General features: G+C 40.8%; 1 protein-coding gene across 1 annotated transcript in view; it reads right to left on the bottom strand.

The window, feature by feature from the left end:
• LOC134341082 (ubiquitin-conjugating enzyme E2 Z-like) overlaps positions 1 to 20640 on the bottom strand; it is a 127302-nt gene that overhangs the window by 7365 nt on the left and 99297 nt on the right. The window contains exons 4-6 of the mRNA XM_063038832.1: positions 18010 to 18121; positions 9846 to 9958; positions 6627 to 6717 (exon numbers count right to left, since the gene is read on the bottom strand). Of these exons, the coding sequence (XP_062894902.1) occupies positions 6627 to 6717; positions 9846 to 9958; positions 18010 to 18121 (316 nt within the window). The remainder of the gene's footprint in view (positions 1 to 6626; positions 6718 to 9845; positions 9959 to 18009; positions 18122 to 20640) is intronic.

Raw genomic sequence — 20640 nt, 5'->3', positions numbered from 1 at the left:
TCAACCTCATAGTCACTGCACCAATGAATCATTGATGGTTCTGAAAAAATGTTTCCAATAGTCAATAAAGTTGATTGAATGGTATTCCAATAATTAATTAATCAAAGGCATCAGGGGCAGAAATGAATATAGTTGCCATTACCAAGGAGAAGGTGCTTCTGAAAGGTCAGAAGGTAAATAAGTCACCTGGACCAGACTGACTACACCAGGGTTCTGGCTGAAGACATTGCAGAGGTATTAGTAATGACCATTCTTTAAGAACAGAAGGATGCAGAAGAAAGGAAGTTATAGGCCAATTATCCTAGTGTCAGTGTTGGGAGTTGAGTGCTAAGGATGTGGTTTCTTGGTACTTGGAGGAGCATGATCAAATAAGCAAAAGTCAGCATGGTTTCCTTAAAGAAAAATCTTGTCTGACAAATATATTAGGATTCTTTAAGGAAGTAACAAGCAGATTCAACAGGGAGAATCAGTGGATTTTGTATACTTGTATTTTCAGAAGGGCGTTTGACAAGATTAAAAGCCCATGGAATTACAGGAAAGATTCTAGCATGGATAGAAGATTGGCTGACTAGCAGAAGCAAGGAGTGGGAATCAAGGGAACCTTTTCTACTTAGTTTCCAGTGACTAGTGGTGTTCTGCTGCAATAGTTGGGACCACTTCTTTTCACCTTACAGGGAAAATTTTGTGAGCGTTCGCAGACCCAAAAATAACCTACCAAATCATGCCAAATAACACATTAAAACCTAAAATAACAGTAACATATAGTAAAAGCAGGAATGATATGATATGATATGATACACAGCCTATATAAAGTAGAAATACTTTTCCACAATCATTGCCGGCACAGATTTCTGTAGCAAAAATCTCACGCAAGGCCTGTTGGCAAAAACACGCGCAAGTGCTCTCCAGTAATCTTTAAACTATGAAGCTGCCAAATCATACCACATAACACGTAAAAATACACAGCTGATATAAAGCAGAAATAATGTATGTACAGTGTAGTATCACTTACAGGAATTGGGACAGCGCGGAGCACACTGATGGTGGTGTGTTAGACTGAGTCGTTGGAGTTTGGGTGGTGCAGTGGCCCCCCCCACCCTCCGGGCCGCTGAGCGATACATTGCTGCGAAGAACGCAGGGGGCCAGTGGTAACCAGGAGGTACACAGCACATCTTTAAGAAAAAAGCCAAAACTAACATGCTAATTAATTAGGTGCCGCCTGTAATTGTCGGCCCAGATCAGTGCCGATTTCCGATTGCGTCGTCTCTGATCTGGGCCGACATTTACGTGTGGGGCAGCACCTAAATAATTAACATGTTTACTTTGGCTTTTTTCTTAAAGATGTGCTGTGTGTCTCCTGGCTACTGCTGCGTTCTCCGCAAATCGGATCTGTCCGTGGCCTGGGGGTTGGGGTGGTGGGACACTGGGGTGTTATCTCGTCGCCTGTTTCCATTAGAGCAGGCAGCTCATCTTCTTCTATCTCTGCCCGCATCGATGTCAAAGGTTGAGGTTTGTTGTCTGCTGTGGCTGATGTGGAAGGCTTGCTTGACTGCTGAGCCTCGCGCATTTTTCTATCACACAGTTCTTTAATAAGGACTCAAACCATCCTGCAAATATCCCCCAAACCGACGTACCCTTTCAAAATTAAAGTTGTACTTTATCATTACTCATTCGGTTTCCATTGTTATCCTTTTTTCTTCCAAATGCATCAGTTCTTCATCTGTCATTTCTTGGTCATGGGATGCCAAAACCTCCTCAACATCAAGTTCGTCAGCTTCCACAAGCCAAACTCACGTTGTCCTTACTTCGTTCACCACGATCGAAACGCTTAATTATGTCTAGTTCTACGCTAAGTGTAACACCCTTACGAGCTCCTTCAGGCTTTTCCAATACCATAGAACTCATCTTGCAAACGGCTGCTCACAGGCACGTATTAAAGCAAAGCAGTTCCGAATCTGGGGGAGAGCAGCTGCTCAGGGTGCACTATCTTTTATCGCGCGCTGATTTTTTCGCGTGCTGATTTTTTATCGCGCGCTGAATTTTTTTTTGTAACAGTGAAAACACCTTCTGAAAGCGAAAATAGGGTGCTAATGTAGGTATTTCGTAACAGTAACGTTTTGTAAAGCGAACGTTTGAAAAGCAGGGGACATCTGTATATGTCAATGACTTGGATGAAGGAATTGATGGATTTGTGGCCAGATTTCCAGAAGATACAAAAGTAGATCGAAGGGCAAGTAGGTGTCGAGGAAGCAGGGAGTCCGCAGAAGAACTCAGATTAGAAAAATGACAAAGGGGTGGCAGATGGAATTCAATGTTGGGAAGCGTACAGTCGTGCAATTTGTGTAGATTGTTTTCTAAATGGGAAGAACATTCAAAATCTGAGGTGCAAAGGAACTTGGGAATCCCTAAAGGTTGACTTTCAGGTTGAGTCAATGGAGAGGAAGGGAAATGCAATGTTAGCATTCATTTTGAGAGGACTAGAATATAAAGACATTGATGTAATGCTGAGGCTTTATCAGACATTCATCACACTGCTCTTGGAGTAATATGAGCAGTTCTGGGCCTCTTATGTAAGAAAAGATGTGCTGGTATTAGAGAGGGTCCAGAAGATGGTCACGAAAATTATTCTGGGAATGAAAGGGTTAACACATGAGGAGCATTTGATAGCTCTGAATTTTGAAGATTAGGGAACGAGGTCCTATAGAATATTGAAAGGCCAAGATAGAGTGAACATGGAGGGGATGTTCCCTATAGAGGCAGAGTCTGCCTCAAAAGGGATACTTTTAGTCAGAGAATGGTGAAACTGTGGAATTCATTGCCACAGATGAATGCGAAGGACCAGCCATTAGGTATTTTGAAGCTGATGGATTCTTGATTAGTAAGGGGTCAAAGATTATGGGGCGAGGACAGGAGAATGGGGTTGAGGGGTTTAATAAATCAGCCATGATGGCATGGTAGGACAGGCTTGATGGGCTGAATAGCTTAATTCTGCTTTTGTATCTTATAGATTAATGGAAAAGAAAAAGGTGCTGAAGATGAAGGAATCAAAGGAGAGGAGAGTGAACCATGAAAGTATGGGAAGAAGAAAGGATTACGAAGAGAAAAATTTTCAGGATGTATATTGTACACATTTCTCTGACGTTAAGTGATCTACTGAAACCTTTTGAAACTTGAGGGAGGTATAGGCAGATGAAGAGAAAGAGTAAAAGAGGAACCAGAATGAGGAATAGAAATTTAGAGAAGGAATAGTGAGGAGAAATAAGCATATTTCGTATGTTATGCCTTATGAGCCTGATTGAATTTTTTGAGGATGTGACTTGTGACGAGAATACACATAAAATTAAGATGTTTGCTGGCCTGGGCTAGCATCAGTGGCATCAGCAGTTGGTCTGCCACCTGCCCTCAGGGGAAGGAGAGATAAAGAACAATGGAGCAGTGTCTGGAGATGTGTAATGAAGGGATGTGGGAGAGAGAGCTGTCTGGAGCAGCTCCCCCCTTTGAACCCTGAACTGTTTGAAGTGATGGACAGGTGATACCCCAGCAGGGGGATAAAAAGGGACAGGTTCGCTAAGGCAGGACACACACACGCCACCCGAGGTAACGAGACCCTGGAAGCGGTGCGCCTCTCACGAGTGGATGAGAAGTATCAGACAACGACCAGGGTGGAAAGGTACGATTAGCGGGATCCACCCTTGCCTGGGTGCCGGGTTCACTGCAGAGGATCGACCGCATCTGGAGGAGGGATCACAGTCGGTGACCTCAGGTGACATCACCAAGGACCCGCCCAAAAGCTGCTTGTGAGCCATATCGCTGGTCTGTGAGTGAAGCCGTTCTGAATGATCAGTTGTTCCTGTTCTCTCTCTCTCTCCCCCCCACGTTGTCCATCGCCATGGCAACGATTACTGCGAACTGAACTACTAAACTGGACTGAACTTTGAGTCACTTTGAAATTTGGTCATTTACCCCTAGACAACGATAGAGCTTGATTGATGCTGTTATCTTAATTCTGTGCACATGTGTGGTTATCATTGCTGAACTGTTGCATTTATTACCCTTTCGATTACTGTGTTGCTTGTTTCTTTAATAAAACTTTCTTAGCTCTAGTACTCCAGACTCCAACTGAGTGATCCATTTCTGCTGGTTTGGCAACCCAGTTACAGGGTACGTAACAGACTAAACACACTGATGAAGGAAAAGCAGTAGATATAGTATATATGGATTTCAGCAAGGCATTTGATAAGGTACCACATGCAAGGTTTACTGAGAAAGTAAGGAGGTATGGGATCCAAGGGGATCTGTGGATCCAGAACCGGCTTGTCCACAGAAGGCTAAAAGTGGTTGTAGACAGGTCATATTCTGCATGGAGGTCGGTGAACAGTGGTGTGGCTCAGGGATCTGTTCTGGGACCCCTTCTCTTTGTGATTTTTATAATTAACCTTGAAGAGGAAGTGGAGGGATGGGTTAGTAAGCTTACTGATGACACAAAGGTTGGAGGTGTTGTGGATAGTGTAGAGGGCTGTCAGAGGTTACAGCGGGACATTGATAGCATGCAAAACTGGGCTGAGAAGTGGCAGATGGAGTTCAACCCAGATGAGTGTGAGGTGGTACATTTTGGTAGGTCAAATATGATGACAGAATAAAGATGACAATATTAATGGTAAGACTCTTGGCTGTGTGGAGGTTCAGAGGGATCTTGGGCTCCAAGTCCATAGGAAACTCAAAGCTGCTGCGCAGATTGACTCTGTGGTTAAGAAGGCATACGGTGCATTGGCCTTCATCAATCGTGGGATTGAGTTTAAGAGCCGAGAGGTAATGTTGCAGCTTTATAGGACCCTGGTCAGACCCCATTTGGAGTACTGTGCTCGTTCTGATCACCTCACTATAGGAAGGATATGGAAACCATAGAAAGGGTGCAGAGGAGATTTACAAGGATGTTGCCTGGATTGGGGTGCATGCCTTATGAAAATAGCAAGAGTGAACTTGGCTTTTTCTCCTTGGAGCGATGGAGGATGAGAGATGACCTGATGAGTATAAAATGATGAAAGGCATTGATCATGTAGATAGTCAGAGGCCTTTCTCCGGGGCTGAATGAAATGTCTAGCACGAGAGGGCACAGTTTTAAGGTGTTTGGAAGTAGGTACAGAGGAGATACCAGGGTAAGTTTTTTATGTAGAGAGTGGTGAGTGCGTGGAATGGGCTGCCAAAGGCTGTGGTGGAGGCGGATACAGTAGGGTCTTTTAAAAGACTCCAGGACAGGTATATGGAACTCAGAAAAATAGAGGGCTATAGGTAACCCTAGGTAATTTCTCAGGTAAGGACATGGGCAGCACAGCTTTGTGGGCCAAAGGGCCTGTATAGTGCTGTAGGTTTTCTATGTTTCTATACACCTGTAATAGAATTCAATGATAGGCAGTCATTTTTTAAAATAACCACATACACACAGGGAAAGGGCTGATGCATTCACAAAAGACTGCATATACTGAACTCTAGAACAAAAAACAACTGAAGGAACTCTCAAGGAAGATTCAAAATGTTAATGGAATTCAGCAGATTCAAAGTTCAAAGTAAATGCATTATCAAAGTACATATATATCACCTTGGTTGTTATAACCGGGAGTGGTAAAGGAGAGAAGTTTCCACTACAGATTTAATGCCCCCAAATATGTGCATTTCAAATAGCCTCTGACAACCAAGTCCAGCTACTAAGCCCAAAGAAACTGGCGGGAAAATAGACTAAGGGGCTTAAAACCAGACACTTTGGGCAGATGAGGCTCATCAACCATGGTTGGTAGCTCATCTAGGGTAAGGAAAACTCTGATCTGAAACCTCTGCTGCCTTATGGCTATACGCACTCATGGGAAGGACTTTGGGAGTAGGATTACTTATGGATTTCAGCTCCAGATAAGCAAAAAAGGTGAAAGTGGAAATAATTAATGTAAAGTGCGGCAAAGGCGGAACCAGATGTGAGAGACGATACAGTATACGAAATGTGCGGGTAAAAGGTGGATGAATCTGGAGGGGCAAGTTGGAGGAGTAAAGGGAAAAAGTATATAAAGAGGGATGATTTGGATTTGAAAGGTGGGGGGGAGCAATAGGGAAAGTTTACGATAAATTCAACGTTCAAAGAAAAGGTTGATGATGCATACAGGAAGAAAGGTGTCCATGATAAAAGATAAAAGAACTAAGTATAAAGTACAAACAAGAGGAGATCGACAGATGCTGGAAATCCGAACAACACACAAGATGAGTTCCTCCAGCACGAGTGTGTGTGTGTGTGTGTGTGTGTGTGTGTGTGTGTGTGTGTTGCTAGGTATAAAGAAAAGCAAAATGCTGGAGGAACTCAGCCAAACAGGGCATCATTATGTTGGGGATAAATAGTCAATACTTGGATTTTCTGACCAAAATGTGAAATGGTTGTCACTCTCCATAGATTCTGCCAGACCTGTCAAGTTCATCTAGCAACTTGTTGAATTATTCTGAATTTTCAGCATCTGCAGTTTCATGTTTTTCAGTATAAAGAAAGTCACCATTTCACCAATGCGAACTGATCAAGAACTGGGATAGAAAGAGATCAGGAACGAATTTCATTTAATTGAGGTGAACAGGGGCAAGTAAAGTTATGTTACCTGCATGGTTTGCCCCTGCAGATGAAGCCGATCCTTACAGGACAGTTCAAAGAAATCATAAAACTCCATGAAAGATTTCTCCATCACACTTCTAAGTGAATGAAAAACATCACCATTTAGTTTAACCAGTGAATATTTCACATTACAGGTATTTTAAAATAGAACAAAATTAAATACAACTAAATACAACATTCAGCTGAATTAAGCACAATGTAAATGTTCACCATCTTGTAGTCACCAAATATAGTTGCTCTGGTTAGTGCCAGCTAGGTCTGACTATTAAGTCAGAGTAAGGCAGCATCCCACTTATGGCTCCAAGTAGCTGTTTGGCTATATCAGCGGACATACCCTGGTACACTGTTTCTACAAAAGGCTAAATCAAGTGAGGGTGGCCTCATAACCCAGTGAGAAAGGGACATGCCTGTTCTAGACTCCAAATTCTACTCTAGCAGACTGGGTGGATGAGATCTACTGCGAGATCCAATAGCCAACAAGGCTTTATTCCATGGACAGTGAAGGACATGACGAGGCACAGAAGATGTCAGAGTCATCCAAAGCAACCAAGGAAGACCCCAGTTTGTGATACTTGTTCACACCACTGGGTCCAGACTTCTGAGGTCAGAAGAACGGAAGTACCCCAGTGCAACAGCTTTTCCACTTTAAAAACTCTCCCGCACAGGTTTCCTGTCATAGTCGGACACAATGGACAACCACCATCCCCCACCTTTTTAATTGCCTTTTAAGTTCTGGTTATGTGACTACCGATGCCAGGCAGACAAGGTAGCTTGTTAAGCAGGTATGTGTGGCACCTTTTCAAGGACTTTCAGAAAATTTAAGTACACAACATCAACCGTTTCTCTGGGTTTCTACATTGTTATTCTTTGCTTATTCTACCTCAATACACTATATGTAGGATGAGTTTTCACTGTATCTTGATACTTGTGACAATAGAACACCAACAGAAACTCAGCAGGTTAGAACTGATGAAGGATTACAGCCCAAAATGTCAACTTGTTACTTTGTATCTAAAGATGCTACTTGACCTGCTGAGTTCCTCCAGCATGTACTGAAACTCGTGTTTATAATTACCAATATCTTAGGCTCCACCACATTGATTTCTCAAGTTAACCTTTTGTTTTATATAATTAGAATAGTTTAGAATTCGCCTTTACCTTTACCTACCAGGAAATGGCATTCCAGATTACAACTCTCAAGAGATTTTCACTCTTGAGATTTCCATCTCAAATTTGTTTAATTATCATTTGTAATAACTAGCATCAACACCATAATTCCCCCCAGGCTCGAAAAGATGCTCAAAGACTCGACCTTTACCCCACCTAAGGTAGCTGGATCCTGGACTTCCTGTCAGATCGCCAGCAGGTGGTAAGTGTGGGCTCCCTCACCTCTATCTCTCTGACCCTCCACTCAGGAGCCCCTCAAGGGTTGTGTCCTAACCCCCCTTCTTTACTCTCTGTATACTCAAGACTGTGTCGCCACCCACAGCTCTAATCTACTAATTAAATTTGCTGACAATACTACACTGATAGGCCTAATCTCAAATAATAATAAGGCAGCCTACAGAGGAGATGTCATCACCCTGAAACAGTAGGGTCACCCTCTCCCTCAGTGTCGCAAAAACAAAGGAGCTGTTTGTGGATTACAGGAGGAATGGAGACAGGTTAACTGCTATTGACCCCAATGTATCTGGGGTTGATAAGATAAACAGCTTTAAGTTCCTTAGCATACACGTGACCAAGGATCTCATGTGGTCTGTACATATCAGCTGTGTGGTGAAAAAGGCACAATAGTGCCCCTTTCACCTCAGATAGTTGAAGAAGGTTGGTTTGGGCCCCAAATCTGAAGAACTTTCTAAGGGGCACAATTGAGAGCATCCTGACTGGCTGCATCACTGCCTAGTACGGGAACTGTACCTCTCTTAATCACAGGACTCTGCAGAAAGTGGTGTGGGCAACTCAGCGCATCTGTAGTTGTGAACTTCCTATGATTCAGGACATTTACAAAGACAGGTGTGTAAAAAAGGGCCCAAAGGATCACTGGGGACCTGAGTCACCCCCAACTACAACTGTTCCAACTGCTACCATCCGGGAAATGGTACCGCTGCATAAAAGCGAGGACCTACAGGCTCCGGGACAGCTTCTTCCACCAGGCCATCAGATTGATTAATTCATGTTAACACAACTGTATTTCTATGTTATATTGACTGTTGTACATGCTATTTATTATAACCAACTATAAATTGCACATTGCATATTTAGACAGAGACATAAAGATTTTTACACCTCGTGCCTCAGGATTTAAGTAATAAAGTCAATTCAATTCAATTCAGAGCCAAGGTGCAAAACAGTATATACATACAGTCACACACAGCATACCTAATTACACTTCAGCACAAAATATTAGCCCAAATCACTGAGCAATATGGTCTGGAGGTTGATGGTGCTTAGGAAATTGTCCTGGAACCATGTTTCCACAGTTTTCCATCTCAGCGTTCTGCACATGTTCCAACTCTATACAACAGCTGTGTTCAGCTCTGCTGACTTCTTTATAGAAAGGAGACTTTGGAGACGGTGGAGAGAAGATTTACCAGAATGCTGTCTGGATTAGACGGCATGTCTTGTAAGGGTAGGTTGAGCAAGCTAGGACTTTACTCTTTCAAATGAAGGAGAATGAGAGGCAACAATAAAGGTGTACAAGGTGATAAGAGGCATAGGTTGAATGTTTACCCAGAGACTTTCTCTGAAAGCAGAAATGGCTAATACCAAGGTGATTAGAGGGAAGTTCTGAGGAAAGTCAGATGTAAGATTTTTTTTAACACAGAGAATAGTGAGAGTATAGAATGCCCTGTGAGGGGTAATGATAGAGGCTAGTACAATAGATGCATTAAAGAAATTCTTAGATGGGTATACAGATTATAGAAAAATGGAGGGCTATGTGACATGGATGGGTTAAATTGTTCATAGAGTAGGTTAAACTGTTGCACCACATTGTGGTATACAGGGCCTGTACTGCACAAAATTTTATACCCCTTGGTTACTGACTTCAGCCAATGAAAGCACCATCTTTGCATTGTTTTTTACAATCAAATCTCTCAAACTTCAACTTAATTATCAAGTAAATTGCAATGAATGGACCCATTGGACAAAGCATCTGCATCATAAACATCTTAATTACATCTTAATCCATGTGGAATTAACATACCTCAATGCTTCTGGGCAGGGACACTTGCCATCTAACATATCACAAACAGCGACTCTGAGACATTCATGCCGTATGCATTCATTATAGTTTTTGCTGTCTCCCGGATGTCTCTCCTAAATTGATATTAAAAAATGTTTTAAATTGTTACAAGAAACATAATGTTATAGTAGGTGATTTTAACTTTCCACATACTTACTCGGACTTCCATGCTGTAAAAGGACAAGACTGGATAGGTTTTCTCAAATGTATTCAGGAAAGTTTCGTTAATCAGTACATATACTGTAAGTCTGAACAAGAGAGAATGTGCAATAGGTCTACTATTAGGGAATGAGACAGGACAGAAGTTTGTGTTGGAGAGGATCAAGTAGATTCTAAGTAAATATGAAAAAAGATAGTTCTTCTCAAAGGATCTTTAATTATATAAGTACACAATTCAGAAATTCTCCAATTCTCCAGGAAGCCATGAATCTTAGAAAGAAAAGAAAAGCACAGCATAACTGTGGATCCCAAATCCTTTTTTCCACACAAAAAAATGTAAAAAAAATGTATCAGGCACATCAACCCCAAATCCTTCCTTCTGCACAAAAAATCATAAAAAAGCGATAAGGCACATCACTCTCAAATCCTTCTGTTAGCACAAAAAAGAAAAAAAATTGGAACAGGCACATCAACCCGAAATCCTTCCTTATGCACAAAAATTGATGAAAAATGGATCAGGCACATCAAAGTCAAAACTTCCTTCCAGTACAAAAATTGAACAAAATTAGAACTGGCACATCAACCCCAAATCCATCTTTTGCAACAAAACATGAACGTAAATGGATTTGACATATCAATCCCAAATCTTTCTTTCCGCATAAAAAATGTACAAAAATGGATCTTGAACATTAATCACAAATCCTTCTTTCTCCACAAACAATAAACAAAAACGGTACAGGCACATCAACCTGAAATTCTTCTTTTTGCACAAACAACAAACAAAAATGGATCAGGCACAACAACACCAAATTATTCTTTCTCCACAAATAATCAGCAAAAATGGATCAGGCACATCAACCTTTCTGCAGAAAAAATATTCAAAAATGGATCAGGTGGATCAATCCCAAAAACTTCTTTCAGCACAAAAAGCTTACGAAAATGGAACAAGCATATCAACCCCAAATCCTTCTTTCTGCACAAAAAATTATCAAAAATGGATCAGTTGCATCAACCCTAAATCCCCCTTCCCGCCCAAAGCAAAGAACAAAAATGAATCACATATTGACTTCCCATTTCCCTCCTCCTGCACAAAAGAAAACTGAGAATATCACGTGAAAAAAGCAGAATATAAAACTATAAGACTGAAAACCAGAGTCCAGAGTCCTGGGCAACACTCTCAGCGTGCAGCAGCAGGTTCTCCCCTCTCTGGTACAGAATCACTGATCATAAGGCAAGTAGCTGGCGCTCACCCTTTGCACTTACTTTGATGCTCAATCTCACTAGTTTCTTGATGAACAGACACTTCTGCAGTCACCTTGATGTTTCAATCACCCTTCTCAGTTTGATTGATAAAACAACGGAAGTTATAATTGGTGAAATACGATCAAACAAAGGCTTGTGTGCCATCCTATAGCCTTCTCTTCAAACAATGTCCCAACAGCAAAACACAGGTTCCAACAGTTTGCAGAATCACATTCAAGACTAGAAATATAGGTAAAAGAATTGATAAGAGAGTTTCATGATCTATCCAGAATATGTTGACCAAAGGAGCATTAATAACAGGCAACACACATCAAAGTTGCTGGTGAATGCAGTGGGCCAAGCAACATCTCTAGGAAGAGGTACAGTCGACATTTCGGGCCAAGACCCTTCATCAGGACTTACTGAAAGAAGAGCTAGTAGGAGATTTGAAAATGGGAGGGTGTCATCTTGACTGTAAGATCAAGATTCTAAATTGGAGAACTGCCAAATTTGATGGTATCAAAAAGGATCTGGAGAGTGTCCATTAGGGTTAGGGTTAGGGCCATGTTTCATGGCAAAGGTGTACTTGGTAGCTTCAAAAGTGAAAAACTGAGACTACAAAACTTGTTTGTGCTTGTCAGAAGAAAAGGTAGAGTAGGAAACTTCGGTTTCATGAAAAATACAAGCCCAGGTTAAGAGACAGGTTAAGGAGGTGTAGTGCAGGTATTGGCAGAGAGGAACAAATGAGGTGTTTATCGAATATACAACATGTAACAGAACACTTAAGAAAGAACTCAGGAAAGCTAAAAGAAAGCGTGAGGTTACTTTAGCAGACAAGATGAAGGAAAGACATAAGGGATTTTACAGTTATGTTAAGAGGAAAAAGATTGCAAGTTACAAAATTTGTCCTCTGGAAGATCAGAATGGTAATGCATGAGTGGTGCCAAGAGATGTGGGAGACCTTAGATAGATTTTTTGCATTTGTATTTACGTGGGAGATCAGACATCCCACCCTGCAAAAACTCATTTCAGGGAGGTAGCACCATCAATTTGGGGAGACTCCCAGAACTTCCGGGAGAGGTGGGATGTCTGCAATAGAGTAGCTCCTTAGCAGCAGCCAGCTAGTTTAAATAACATTAGCTATGCTAATGAATGAATGACACATGTTAAACTCACCTCATCGTGGCTTTTACAGTCTTAACCCGCCATGGGCAATAGAAAAGTCACTGTTGCAAACAGTGCAGCGAGCAACACTGTCATTATTTTTAGTGTCATCACTTTAGTGTAGTCTGGGGTGACGAACAATTTATATTTTCTTTTTTTTGGAACACTCTGCTATGGTGCGCACGCTTTCTCTCTCATGGTCTCTGTCGCGCGCGCTCTCTCTCTCGTGGTCTCTCTTGTGTGTGCTCTCACGCTCGCTCTCTCTTGCTCTCGTGGTCTCGTGCTCTCTCTCTCTTGTGGTTGCTCTCGATATGATCTCACGCTCGCTCTCTCTCGCTCTCGTGGTCTCTCTCTTGCTCGCTCTCAAAAAATTTGATTTCCGTGATATTGTATATAATTTGCAGGCATCAGGGAGCCACTGTTAATATGCGAGAGACTCCCAGAACTTCCAGGAGAGATGGGATGTCTGCGAGTTAGACAGAGTCTACGGAAATGAGGCAAAGCAGCAGTGCAGATTACAGTGGAGGAGGTGTTTGCTGTCTTGAGGAAAATGAAGGTGGATAAATCACCAGGGACTGAAAAGGTGTTGCCTTCGATCCTGTGGGAGGCATGCAGAAATTGACAGGGTACTAGCAACGATATTTAGATCATCCTTAGAAACAGGTGAGATGCCGATGGATTGGAGGATAAGCAATGGTTTCCCCAGTTTAAGAAAGGCTCTAAAAATAAATCAGGAAATTATAGGCTGCTGAGTCTGATATCAATAGTGGGAATGTTATTGGAAGGTATTCTAAGGGACTGGATATATAAGTACTAGAATAGCCATGGACCGATTAAGGATAGTCAGCAAGGCTTCTTGAGTGATAGATCATGTCTAACCAATGTTATAGAGTCTTTTGCGGAAGTTACCAGGAAACTTGATGAATGCAAGGCAGTGGATATTATCTGCACAGACTTTAACAAAGCATTTGACAACGTCCCTTGTGGGAGTTTGGTCAAGAAGATTCAGTTGCTTGGCATTCAAGATGAAATAGTAAACTGATTTAGACTTTGGATTTGTAGGGGAAGGCAGAGAGAGGTAGTAGATGTCTCTCTGATTGGAGGCCTGTAACTAGTAAAGTGCAGCAAGGACCGGTGCTGGGTCCTTTGTTGTTTGTCATCTATATCAATGATCTGGATGATAATGTGGTTAATTGGATGACACCAAGAATGGGTGTGAAGTGGACAGCAAGGAAGGTTATTGTGGCTTGCAGCAAGACCCAGCTACAAAAATAGGCTGAAAAATGGCAGACAGAGTTTAATGTAAACAAGTGTGAGGTGTTGCACTTCAGTAGCACCAACCAGAATAGGTCTTACGCTGTGAATGGTAGGGTAACGAAGAATGTAGAAGAATGAAGGGATTTGGGAATACAGCTCAATAGGTCAATAGGTTATTAGGTACATTTAATGTCAGGTAATTGTATACAATATGCATCCTGAAATTCTTTTTCCTTGCATACATCCACGAAAACAGTTAAGCAGTAGAAGCCCAAAGCCTCACAATTCATTGAAAGTAGCACCACAAGTTGATAGGTTTCTAAATAAAGCTTTTGGTACATTGGCCTTCATAAGTCAAAGTACTGAGCACACAAGATAGGATATTATATTGAAGTTACATAAGACTTGGTGAGGTTGAATTTTGGAGTAATCTGTGCAGTTTTGGTCACCTACCACAGGAAAGATGTAAATAAGATTGGAAGTATATAGAGAAAATGTATAAGGATGTTGCTACTCTGGAACACGTGAGTTATAAGGAAAGTTTGAGTAAGTTTAAGATTTTATTTCTTAGAATGGTGAAGATTGAGGGGAGATTTGATAGAGGCATACAAAACTATGAGGGGGTATAGATAACGCAAATGCACGTAGGATTGTTCTACTAAGTTTGGATGGGACTACAATTGGAGGTCATGGGTTAAGTTTAAGGGGGCCATGAGGGGAAAGCTTTTCACTTAGAGAGTTATGAGAATGTGGAATGAGGTGCCAACACAAGCAAGCTTGATTTCAACATTTCAGAGAAGTTTGGATAGGTACATAGATAGTAGGGATATACAAAGCTATGGTCCTGGTGCAGGTCAATGGAAGAAGGCAGTTTAAATAGTTCTGCATGGATTAGATGGGCTGAAGGGCCTGTATCTGTGTTGTACCACTCTGATTCGAGAACAATTACTAAAATAATTAACAACAATAATTAATAAAATGATAGGCATAGGAGGAGAAATAGGCCATTTAGCCCATCAAGTTCCATCATGAAACCACACCCATTAATTTTAAAAGGTGATTTTTTTTTCAGCTTGCTTCTGTGATGCCTTTAGAAAGATAATCTGCTGTTAAACCACATTCTTGGATAAAACACGCAAGTAGTTATTACTTGAAAGCTTTGACCATTAGAGGAAATGGATTACTTACTGAATAAATCAACCTTTAATCCACCTACTAGGGTATATTGTAGATTAAAGTTTATTTTATTCAGAGATAGAATGCAAACAGACCCTCCAGCACAACACCGCACCCCCAGTAACTTATGTATTACCAATGCCCAATTAACCTACCTGTTATGTCTTTAGAATGTGAAAGGAACTGGAGCACCTGGAAAAAACCCACCTACTTAAACACAAACATCCCTACAGAAGTGAAATCAAAGCTCTGCTGTGGCTCAAGCTTTAATAGAAACCACAGAAACCATAGAAAAACTACAGCACAGAAATAGGCCTTTTGGCCCTTCTTGGCTGTGCCGAACCATTTTCTGTCTAGTCCCACTGACCTGCACACGGACCATATCCCTCCATACACTTCCCATCTATGTATCTGTCCAATTTATTCCTAAATGTTAAAAAAGAACCCGTATTTACCACCTCATCTGGCAGCTCATTCCATACTCAGCTCATTCCATACTCCCACCACTCTCTGTGTGAAGAAGCCCCCCTAATGTTCCCTTTAAACTTTTCCCCCCTCACCCTTAACCCATGTCCTCTGGTTTTTTCTCCCCTTGCCTCAGTGGAAAAAGCCTGCTTGCATTCACTCTATCTATACCCATCATAATTTTATATACCTCTATCAAATCTCCCCTCATTCTTCTACGCTCCATGGAATAAAGTCCTAACCTATTCAATCTTTCTCTGTAACTCAGTTTCTCAAGTCCTGGCAACATCCTTGTAAACCTTCTCTGCACTCTTTCAACTTTATTTATATCCTTCCTGTAATTTGGTGACCAAAACTGAACACAATACTCCAGATTCGGCCTCACCAATGCCTTATACAATCTCATCATAACATTCCAGCTCTTATACTCAATACTTTGATTAATAAAGGCCAATGTACCAAAAGCTCTCTTTACGACCCTGTCTACCTGTGACGCCACTTTTAGGGAATTTTGTATCTGTATTCCCAGATCCCTCTGTTCTACTGCACTCCTCAGTGTCTGAACATTAACCCTTTATGTTCTACCTTGGTTTGTCCTTCCAATGTGCAATACCTCACACTTGTCTGTATTAAACTCCACCTGCCATTTTTCAGCCCATTTTTCCAGCTGGTCCAAGTCCCTCTGCAGGCTCTGAAAACCTTCCTCACTGTCTACTACACCTCCAATCTTTGTATCATTAGCAAATTTGCTGATCCAATTTACCACATTGTCATCCATATCATTGATATAGATGACAAATAACAATGGACCCAGCACTGTTCCCTGTGGCACACCACTAGTCACAGGCCTCCACTCGGAGAAGCAATTCTCTACTACCACTCTTTGGCTTCTACCATTAAGCCAATGTCTAATCCAATTTACCACCTCTCCATGTATACCTAGCGACTGAATTTTCCCAACTAACTTCCCATGCGGGACTTTGTCAAAGGCCTTACTGAAGTCCATGTAGACAATATCCACTGCCTTCCCTTCACCCACTTTCCTGGTAACCTCGTCGAAAAACTGCAATAGATTGGTCAAACATGACCTACCACGCACAAAGCCATATTGTCTCTCCCTAATAAGTCCCTGTCTATCCAAATGCTTGTAGATTCTGTCTCTTAGTACTCCCTCCAATAACTTATCTACTACTGACGTTAAACTTACCGGCCTATAATTTCCTGGATTACTTTTCGATCCTTTTTTAAACAATGAAACAACATAAGCCACTCTCCAATCCTCCGGCACCTCACCTGTAGACAGCGACATTTTAAATATTTCTGCCAGGGCCCCTGCAATTTCTACACTAGTCTCCTTCAAGGTCCGAGGGAACACCCTGTCAGGTCCCGGGGATTTATCCACTTTAATTTTCCTCAAGACAGCTAGCACCTCCTCCTTTTCAATCTGTACAGTTTCCATGATCTCACTACTTGTTTCCCTTAACTACATAGACTTCATGCCAGTTTCCTCAGTAAATACAGACACAAAAAACCTATTTAAGATCTCATAGCTTCACTCTAACCACTGTGCTGCTGCATTTATAATACAAGTTTATTTAATCTGTATACATGAAAACTTACAGCAAAACGTGTTGTTTGCGTTAAGTACCAGCAAGACTGAACATCGTAGGAAGTCATTCCTGCCTGTGGCCAGCAAACTTTACAACTCTTCCCTTGGAGGGTCAGACACTCTGAGCCAATAGGCTGGTCCTGGACTTATTTCCTGGTATAATTTACTATTTACTATTTAACTATTTATGGTTTTATATTGCTATACTTATACTCTATTCTTGGTTGGTGCAACTATAACAAAACCCAATTTCCCTCGGGATCAATAAAGTATGTCTATCTGTCTATCTATCTATCTAGCTAAGTGGGAAGCCCACACACAGTTGTCAATACAGCATGGCTACAATGCTCAGAAGAACAATACAGAGCAGAGCAGAGCAGTGTCATATAGTTACTAGATACAGGAATCCTGCAGAATTTTCCATTTCACAATGTCTTGAGTGAAAAGTGAACCCTGCGAAAAATTCTCTATAGAAGAGAGGGAGGGAATGAAATAATGTGATGGCTCTGAGTCTGTACTTCATGGTGTTTAGAAAGATGGGGAGAGAAACACATTGAAACGTATTGAATACTGAAAGGCCTGGATAGAGTGAACATGGAGAGGGTGTTTTTTTCAGGAAGGCCTAGGATCATATGACAGAGCCTCAGAATAAAGTGCCATCCCTTCAGGACTGAAATGAGAAGGAATTTCTTTAGGTAGAGGACAGTGAGTTTTGCCACAGGGGGGCTATAAATGCCACATTATTCTGTGTATTTATGACAAGAGATTGAAAGGTTCTTGATTGGTAAGGGTTGTGGGGAGAAAACAGAACAATGACATTGACTTTGGTGTAAGACAGATGTCTTCACGTAACTTATAGAAGCACGTCAGTCACTTTAACTGGGTTCAAAGGCTCCTCCCCTACTTCATTTAAGCTAATTAGTGTAGCCTCCCCTTCCCTCTCATTCATCTACTTACCCAATCTCCCATCAATAAAATCTTATTTGTGTGAAAATTACAAATGCATGATCAGATCTTAAAACTATAACATTGTTAAAGTGGGGTTCGGCTCACCTGTTCAAATCCTGGCTCATTGTGATACGGATTCTCTGTCATTAGGGACTGAATGGATATGAGTACAGAGGAGATGCTCTGGGCTGGACTCCAAGCAGGACCTGTCCAGGTGCTTAAAAAAAAATTTCCTTCAGATATAGAAAAAAAACCCTATAATAGACTATTGATGACTCTGCATCAATTCAACACGGTATCAGTGCAAACTTTAAAATATACGCTCAGTGGATACTGTATTTGGCATATCCGTAAACCTGTTCATTAACGAAAATATCTAATCTGTCAATCATGTGGCAATAACCTAATGCATAAAGCATGCAGACATGGTCAAGAGGTTCAGTTGTTCAGTCCAAATATCGAAATAGGGAGGAAATATGATCTAAGTGACTTTGACCGTGGAATGAATGTTAGTGCCAGACAAAGTCATTTGAGTATCTCAGGAACTACTAATCTCCTTGCATTTCCATGCACGGTAGTCTCTAGAATTGACAAATAATTTATGATAAACAAAAATTATCCATATTACAGTGCTGAGTGAAAACAACTTGTTAATGAGAGAGGTCAGAGGAGGATGGCCAAACTAATAAAAGCTGACAGGAAGGTGACATATACTCAGTGGCTACTTTATTAAGGTGAGGAGGTACCTAATAAGGATGCTACTGACTGTATAATGCTGTAAACATTCAGCAATAGATGCTGCCTAATATATTAGGAATTTCCTGCTGTTATTTAGATAGAGCAGGGTAATAGGCCAACGAGCCCGCACCACCACAATTACACGCGTGATTAATTAACCTATTTACTGGTCCACCTTTGAATTGTGGGAGGAAACAATGTGGGAGGAGCATCTGGAAGAAATCCAAATGGTCATGGGGAGACTATTCAAACACCTACAGGCAATAGTGGAATTGAACCCAGATTGCTGGTGTTATAATAGTGTTTTGCTAACTGCTACCATGTCACCCCACCAGATTTTTCTGTGGATCACCAGAAATGGCTGATTTTTAATTTTCTTTTTGATTAGCAGCACAAATTGAAATGATTAACTGGGCACAATTCAACTGCAGAAATGCATAAACACATAATGTGACAGATTAAGTCCGTTAGATCTGGTGCACAATATTAACTCACATGAAATCTATGGTGATTTAGTAAGTTATTTCCAACAGAGTGTTGTGTTGGAGGTATGTTTTTTGACTGGTGATCATCATAGGCACTAGCCTCCTCAGCATCCAAGACATCTTTAACGAGCCACTGTCCCAAAAAAGGTGGTATCCATTATTAAGGACCCCAATTACTCATGACAGGCCCTCTTCTCATTACTACCATCAGGGAGGAGATACAGGAGCCGGAAGGCAGGCACTGAACAATTTAGAAACTGCTTCTTCCCCTCTGCCTCCAAATTTCTGAATGGATATTGAACCTATGAGTACCATGTCACTTCTTTCTTTTCTCCTTTTGCACTCCTTATTTAACTTTTTCCCCCAATATTTTTATTAAATTTATTAAATTTCATATAGATAAATACAGAATTCATAAGGATACTTATTATAAATCAAAATAAGGTAGCACATAATGCACTTTATATAAATCACACTGATATAATCATGGTATCCCATATTCATGATCGATCAAATAAAATAAGCTGAATTATGAAATACAATAATATGGTTAATTGTATTATTAAAAAAATCTACACCCACTACCAAGACAAAGCTGGTTGGTAAAAAAAAAGTACTTTACTATATAGTGTTTTATAATATTAGCCCAGACCTATACTTTAATAACAATTCCAAGATTTTCAGAATAGGTCCCCATAACGTGTGAAAATCTTGATTAGAATCAGAAATTGAACAACGAATCTTCTCTAAATTTAAACATGACATAACATCGCATAACCATTGAGCATGTGTGTGTGTGTGTGTGTGTGTGTGTGTGTGTGTGTGTGTGGAATCTCCTTCCATTTAAGCAAGATCGCCCTCCTAGCCATAAGAGAAATAAAAGCCAAATGCAAAGGCTCCAAAATTATAGCTCTTTCCTCAACAATACCAAATAAGGCAGTCAAAGGATTGGGCTTAAAATTAACTTTAATAAGTACAGAAAAAGTTTGGGATACATCTTTCCAATATTTTTCAAGGCTCGAACATGACTAAAACATATGAATTAATGAAGCCTCTCCATTATTACATCTGTCACAATAAGGAGATATATCTGCAAAAGAATAAAAGAGCTTGTCTTTAGAAATATGAGCCCTATATACCACTTTAAATTGTAGGAGGGAATGATGAGCACATAACAGGTCTCATCAGATAATGAAGTCTGTAAATCCTTTTCCCAATCTTTTTAAATTTTGTCTAAAGGATTTTGTCTTAGTCCCAACAACAGACCATAAATAAAAGATATTTATATGATAAGGTAGGTTTTCAATGCTTGCAGAGAGATTTAGGACAGTTAGAAGAGTGGGCTGAAAGATGGCAGATGGAGTTTAATGCTGAAAAATGTGAGGTGCTACATTTTGGTAGGACTAATCAAAATAGGACACACATGGAAAATGGTAGGGCACTGAAGAATGCAGTAGAACAGAGGGATCTAGGAATAATGGTGCATAGTTCCCTGAAGGTGGAATTTCATGTG

This window comes from Mobula hypostoma, chromosome Y (genome assembly GCF_963921235.1).
Source record: "Mobula hypostoma chromosome Y, sMobHyp1.1, whole genome shotgun sequence".
Taxonomy (NCBI): domain Eukaryota; kingdom Metazoa; phylum Chordata; class Chondrichthyes; order Myliobatiformes; family Myliobatidae; genus Mobula; species Mobula hypostoma.
This window is presented reverse-complemented; position numbering and strand designations above follow the sequence as displayed.